The sequence below is a fragment of the Arctopsyche grandis genome, chromosome 2 (genome assembly GCF_051622035.1).
Source record: "Arctopsyche grandis isolate Sample6627 chromosome 2, ASM5162203v2, whole genome shotgun sequence".
NCBI lineage: Eukaryota > Metazoa > Arthropoda > Insecta > Trichoptera > Hydropsychidae > Arctopsyche > Arctopsyche grandis.
In genome coordinates this window covers 6,195,248-6,202,666 of record NC_135356.1, presented here as the reverse complement: position 1 = coordinate 6,202,666, position 7,419 = coordinate 6,195,248, and the positions used below count along the sequence as shown (strand labels likewise).

Sequence of the window (7,419 nt, the reverse complement as noted above, 5' to 3'; positions counted from 1 at the left end):
TTCTATGTAAAATGGTTAAATGGTTGATGTCTAATGACTTTAGTAATGTTTGATGTAATTGCCCAGGAGGGCGCATTGGGGTTTACCTGTTAGGCCTTCCTGGTATATATGAATATAATAAAAAAATAAAAAACTTCATCTATTGTTACTACGTACATAGATAAAGTTAAAAAGTATGATAGGACGATATTTTATAAATAAGAAAATAAAAATCATTTATGCACAATGTTTCCCTTTAATGTCAATTTCTTAAATGCTATAATATGTATTATATATGTATTTCATCTTATGAAAACATTTTTTTTTTAAATTTAATGATTACAACACATATTGAATATAATAATATCAATGTAAATATGTATTATATTTCATCTTATGAAAACATTTTTTTTTTAATATAATGATTACAACACATAGTGAATATAATAATTTCAATGTAAATATGTATTATATTTCATCTTATGAAAACATATTTTTTTTTAATATAATGATTACAACACATATTGAATATAATAATTTCAATGTAAATATGTAATATATTTCATCTTATGCAAACATTTTTTTTTTTAATATAATGATTACAACACATATTGAATATAATAATATCAATGTAAATATGTATTATATTTCACCTTATGAAAACATTTTTTTTTTAATATGATGATTACAACACATAGTGAATATAATAATATCAATGTAAATATGTATTATTTTTCATCTTATGAATACATTTTTTTTTAATATAATGATTACAACACATAGTGAATATAATAATTTCAATGTAAATATGTATTATATTTCATGTTATGAAAACATATTTTTTTTTAATATAATGATTACAACACATAGTGAATATAATAATTTCAAAGTAAAATGGTTAAATGGTTGATGTCTAATGACTTTTGTAATGTTTGATGTATCTTGCTGATGGATCTGTCACATCATCGTTCCATTTTGGCATCCAAAAGTAAGGTATGAGATGCTCGAACGTGGAATAATATCTTTCAAAACATTTTCTAAAATTAAAAAGAATAAATAAATCACTAAAAAATAAAAATAAATTATAAACATTATTTCAAAAATTTATAAAATATACCTATAAAAGTAAGACTCCTTTGACAGTGGTTTACAGTGTGTAAATTTCGGTGCGCAGGAATTGAACTCCTCGTCTGAAACTCTACGCTCAGTCAAATCTTGGATGACTTTGAAAAGTGATCTCTCATTGTTTGCAACTCCGTCGCTGAAAATATAATGTGACATAGAATTGATGGTGCTACTTTAGTATGCGGTCTACCTTAGCATGCGATCTACCTTTGAATCGCAGTCGACTATTTTTTACTTTATCTATGTACGTAGTAACAATTGATGAAGTTTTGTGATCATGCGAAAATTCGAACTCGAGATTTTGACTGATTCGAACTCAGAATCGATTACTGATCACGTTTTCATGATCAAGAAAAAATGTGTGTGTGTGTGTGTGTTTTTGAATTCAATTATCTCCCAAACTGTTAACTAAATCGGACTGAAATTTTTTTACATGTGATAGAAATAATAATTTTGATAACTTTATATTTTTTAAATATTTTTATCTGAACCGGAAGTAGTGCTTTTAGTCCAGAGAATCGAGGTTTTTTATGTTTTTCTCAGAAACCGTTGGGTTTATTCAACTGAAATTTCATATCTAGAAGTTTAAGCATAAAACCAAGTTATGTTTACAATTTGGTAAGCATCCGTCGACCGGAAGTGGCCGTTTACTCTCGTTCGATTTTTCTTCAACTATTTTTTTTATTTGTATCGTAGCAACGAAATGTTTATTACAATATTTGTTTTTTCCTGCCGCCCCATAATGTTGTCGAATTATTTCTATCAAAATATCGTCAGTAGATACAAATCTCTTAACCAAATCTTAAATGAATAGGGCCAACCTTAACTTAACCTAACCTATCCTGACCCTTAAATAAATAGGTGTTGGCTGCTAAGATAAGTTTTTTTAATGAAAATATTGATGAAATAAAACTTAAAAAAATATATACATATATTAGCAGCCAATATTTAAGGGTCAGGATAGTTAAAGTTGGCCCTATACATTTAAGATTGGGTTGTTAGGGTCGATATTATTCAATCTCAGTGTCACGCGAGAACTGAGACAGTGAGACCGCATAGTAAAGTAACGCCGAACTGATTGTGTTGGGATGTTTGGATAAATTTATGAATTACCTAAACGCTTCTTTGGGTCTCCATAAAATGCTGGCTGGTAGAAGATTTTGTCCCTCAAAGGCATTTCTAAGTAAATACTTTTCTACATCACCTTTTGGCCTCCTGGAATCTTTATCCAAGCTCAGATAGTAACGAGTAAAGTCAATATCGAGGAATGGACAACGTACTTCCAAACTGTAACAATAAATCTCATTATTATGTGGTTTATTCATGATCAGTATACATATGTTATAACTATACTGTACACAACTAGCGTGAGTTTATCAGCTGGATTTGATTTAAAATATTATTACTAAATCATGTATCATTTCTCAATAATATGTATTATATTCGAAACAATCTAGCATGAGACTTACGTAAAATTTACATGCTATCGCAATTTCGAAAGAGACTTTTTACCTATGTATGTAAGCTTTAAAGATTTGTTGGGTTCATCGAATATTTGATGCTTGGTGTTCGACGTATGTCCGATAAAAACTTCTCTAGGCAAAGGAAATGGGCAAGTGCATCGTTAAAAATTGCACAATGCATTCAAAAACACACAATAAACAACATGGGATACATTTTTATAAGTAAATTGATCATTTAAGTAACATATTATTCAATTAATATCCTATATGAAAAGGTCTCTTTTCATGAAAGGGTCTCGGTGACAGCTAGCAATACAATATTGCGTAGTTTTGGAAACGGTACGAGTGTATTGAAACAAGAAATGTATGCCAAAGGGCGCTTCTATCATTATAACATTTCTCTGGTTTTATTACAAACAACAAACCAAGCCGGCGTAAAACCACTAGTAGATTATAATAATAAATAAGATTTTACCCAAATGCAGCCGTCATACGATCTGCTCTTAAGCCATCATAAAGATATATGTCGGACAGCAACCTAAAAATGAACAACAATTCATATATAAAATTAAATGATCGAAAATATAAAATCAAAGGAATATAAAAGAAAGAAACCTTTCACTCTCGGCATGTGCTGCATCAGTGTCAGGAGCGTCTCGGAAATAAATGTAGCCTTGGGCCAATTCATCGGCACCTTCTCCACTGAATATTACCGCTGTGTTTGTATTATCTTTGATATACTCACACAACAAAAACATACCTGCAGAGATAAAGAAAAAACTAATAAAAAAATGTCAATCTTAAAATTTTACATTTAAAAGAAAAAAAATGCAAGTAACAAACCAACGCCAGCTCGTACCGTTGTGATATCGAATGACTCCAAATGATATATCACCCGAGTGAGAGCTAAAGCAATATTGTCTTCTGTGAGCAGTATCTCGTGATGCTCGGAGCCAATGTGTTTAGCTACTTTCTTAGCAGCGACCAAATCGGGCGATCCTATCATGCCGATTGAGAATGTCTAAAACCAAAAAATCTTATTTTAATTTGGCACCACACACTTTTAAAAGATAAGCAATTTTTTATACACTTCGCATAATGTATAGCAGTTTCAATTCAATAGAAAAATACAAAATAAAATGTGACTGTCGTCGTACTTGTATCGGGTATGCTATGCTTTCCTCCTTGGCTAGTTTTACGATGAGAGCGGCTACCAAAGAAGAGTCCAACCCACCAGACAACAGACATCCAATACGACGATCCGACATCAGCCTTTTACGACATGCTTCCGTTAATAGAGAGACAATCCCATCAGCCGGACTCTTAAAATCTGTTGAGTTAAAGCATCTTGGGTGACTGTTGAATATTTAAAACGATATAAAATAAACACAATCGACTTCCAGTCAAATATAACCTTGTGAATGGGGCACCATTTTCCAAAATTTGACGTCTTCTCTGGTCGAGAAATATTCCGATTTTTTGATAAACTCAATAGACCCATCGTCGGAGAATGAATATTCTTCATAAGTACCAGGTTTAAATTGATCCAATTTTTCAGCCACGTTCACCCTTTTAGCAATATTTATAATTCCTAAAAGAAACAATTATATATATTTCAATCATATAATATTTCAATACAACTAAAATCAATAAATTTCATCAATAACTGTTGGATCGAACAAAAAATCCTATATTTGTACAGAAACAACTAAAAAACTGATATCTTGAAAAAAAAAAAGTATTAAAGAAATATTATGCAAATACAAACTACGCATTATTATGTCTATACCAGGGACGTCATTTCAGCTTTTCCCAGGGAGGGGGGGGGCAAAAATTTTGACCAGTTAGGAGTACCTTTTTAAGGGGGGATGTATTATATTAAAAAATGAGTACATATATGAATTTTAACTCTTTCTTTTAATCATTTTTTTATTTACTATATACTTTTACCAATAAAATTAATAGTAAAATAATTTTAAATGATAAACGAGTTTAAAAATATCTTTCAAAGCATGACCCCATTTTTTTCTGGGAATAATCGACATGTTTATTTCTGACAGCGTTCTAAACAATTTCAATTTCTATTTTTTTTGGTTCAGTATTTTAATTAAAATTCATAATAATACATTAAGCAACGTGGATAGTCCCGTTCAAATCTAAGGGGGGCAACTGCCCACCCCAGCCCCCTCAAATAACGTCCCTGATCTATACCCTTCAGGTATAAACACAGAGTACCTAAACACAATCTGCTTTAGATCGTCGACTTTAGAGAGTCTTTAGTTAACATTATGTATGTATAAGATGTATGATGAGCATTTATATGAATTGTAAATAGGTTTTTGAGCTCTTTTTCCTATTATGCTGTACATAAACATTTGAATAATACCTATATAATACTTTAATTTCTAACAAAAATAAAATAAAATTGTAAAATAGAAAATGATCTGTAGATCAGTAGCTATTAAAATAGATATAAGATTGTGAACATAATTTAGTAACAATAAAAAGCATTTCAAAATCAACATTATTATGTATCAGTCATTTTTTGAAGATAATATTACTCAAGTGAAATCTAGAAGATATCAAGAAAACCTGAACCTACTACACATATCATAATATTAAGTCACAAAATTACTTAGTGGCATATTATACAGTGTAGTTGGGTTTTAATTTTAACTCGGTGGTTCTATGAAATATGTAAACTGTACCGTTGTTTGTGGACCATATATTTGAATTCAATCTGACAAACCTTTCGCTTCAGAACAAATTCCCATTATTTTATCCACGTCACTGTAAAATCTGAAAAGCGGTCGAATGCCGTAAGGATCTCTCGCTATCATTATCTTTTTCTTTTCCATGTCTACTAGACAGACTGCATAATCGCCATCCAAAAATTGAATAGCCTTTTCAAAGCCAAATTTCACATAAAGATGAAGAATACATTCTACATCGCACTTGGTCTCGTATTTGAAGCCGAATTGTTGTCCCAACTACAAATTTATTACGACTATTACGTATTAATATTTTCAATCTCATGACAAGTATTTATATTTATATTTACCGTTTTGTAGTTATAAATTTCACCGTTGCAGACGACCGTTATCTTCGGATGTTGGTGAATTTTCATTGGTTGCATGCCATGCAAATCATCGACGATTGCCAATCGGTGAAATCCCAAGCATCCGTTCTGTAACTGAAACAAGAAATTGATAGTAATTTGGATTCATTATAGCAGATATTCTGTTTAAAACGCTTGACCTTTACACGCTTGTCGGTATCCAATCTCGAAGCGTCGGGACCTCTGTGCTCAATTCTTTTAAAATCGGCGATGTAGCAGTCTGGACAATCCATTCCGAATAAAGCCCAAATTCCACACATCCCGATTCGATATTATGTATCTGGAAAGAAACAACAAGTCGCATAAAACGATTGCAAAGTAAGTGAGAATTGATTAGAAATGATTATGTACACATATGTAAATAAAATTGCAGTCATTTTAAAAAATGTAATCGCTATTGCAACAAAGCAACAAAGAGATTATTTCATAAGTAAATATCAATCGCAAACGCAAATTCATTTCAAGATAAAGTATATATATATATATATATATATATATATATATATATATATATATATATATATATATATATATATATATATATATATATATATATATATGTATATATATATATATATTGTACAATGTATGTAAATTTGCACAGCAACACAAAACAATAATAATATATATCAATTATATTATGCGAAACTTGTTATTACATATGTATAGGCATTCAATGATTCCGATTGTAGTCTGGATCTTATTCAATTTAAATTGCATTTTTTATTTGAAACTACATACGTACATATAATATTATGTAGAAAAAAATCCCATTACTATTTTATGTAAGAAAATCATTTTACTATTGAAAAACTACAAATCAAACAAAAAACGACATATTTCAAAACATGTTCAAAATTAGAAAAAAACAAAAAAAAATTAAATTTAAATTAATTCTTAAAAATCTATAAGAAAATGCTGTCATAAATAAAAATCGTGTTTATTTTTAAATATACATATTTATGCTGCCAACTTTTGAAAATTCCTTTCAACTTTACTATTCAGTAAATATTAGATGCCAATATTGTGAATTGATAATTATACATTACAATTTTTTTTTATACGAAACTTAACTGTAACAGAAATACATCTTTCATAATATAAATCATATGTTCATCATGAACAAAACACAAATTTAAAAAACTACATCTATTTACATATAAAGGAATTCATGTCATGTCGGGTATCATGTTTAATTAAAAATCCCATTGACATGCATATGTAAAAAGAATGTCACAAATTAAGTGTTTCAGCTCTCGGAAGAGATTTTTTATTATAATACACGCTCAAACAACGCCAAATAGTACATAATATGTATACAGGATTTTATCAATTTAAATGTATTAATGTTAATATATCAAATGAATAAAGGCCAAAATCGCATACAATTATTTATATATATACACATATAATAGGCAGATTTAAAATAATGAATTATTCTTATTCATCGATTGCAAATGGATGTTCCCTGTTTAAATTCGAGCATGCGTATTTGTAGCGTGTAGCAAAAATCCCATTAAATTGATTTATAAGTTATAAATCCACGCGTATTGCACCATTTGATCAATTTTTATAAATTATAACATAACATTCGAATAATTGATTACCACGCTGCAGAAGAGGGCACGTGTTTCCAAAACGCGAGTAGACCGAACGCCACCAGCCGCCAGCAGACTGTATCTAATGCGCAAATGTTTTTATTGATTTGCGCAAGGTTGACGCAATCCGTGAACT

The 7,419-nt window shown here is 29.7% G+C and overlaps 1 protein-coding gene across 4 annotated transcripts; it reads right to left on the bottom strand.

Moving 5' to 3' along the window:
• Positions 1 to 218: 218 nt before the first annotated feature.
• LOC143922859 (asparagine synthetase [glutamine-hydrolyzing]-like) lies at positions 219 to 7,419 on the bottom strand. Of its 4 annotated transcripts, none has more exons than XM_077446232.1 (12): positions 7,293 to 7,419; positions 5,832 to 5,965; positions 5,629 to 5,760; positions 5,317 to 5,557; positions 3,982 to 4,158; positions 3,725 to 3,897; positions 3,411 to 3,588; positions 3,183 to 3,327; positions 3,043 to 3,105; positions 2,218 to 2,391; positions 1,097 to 1,240; positions 219 to 1,016 (listed from the first exon to the last, which is right to left on the bottom strand). In XM_077446232.1, exons 2-12 carry the CDS (start codon positions 5,943 to 5,945, stop codon positions 893 to 895), a joined length of 1,665 nt encoding a protein of 554 aa, XP_077302358.1. In that variant the 5' UTR covers positions 5,946 to 5,965; positions 7,293 to 7,419; the 3' UTR covers positions 219 to 892. The 4 variants fall into 4 exon arrangements, with proteins under 4 accessions (XP_077302358.1, XP_077302356.1, XP_077302359.1 ...); XM_077446230.1 differs by having other exon boundaries at positions 5,826 to 5,965; positions 7,293 to 7,392; XM_077446233.1 differs by having other exon boundaries at positions 7,296 to 7,372.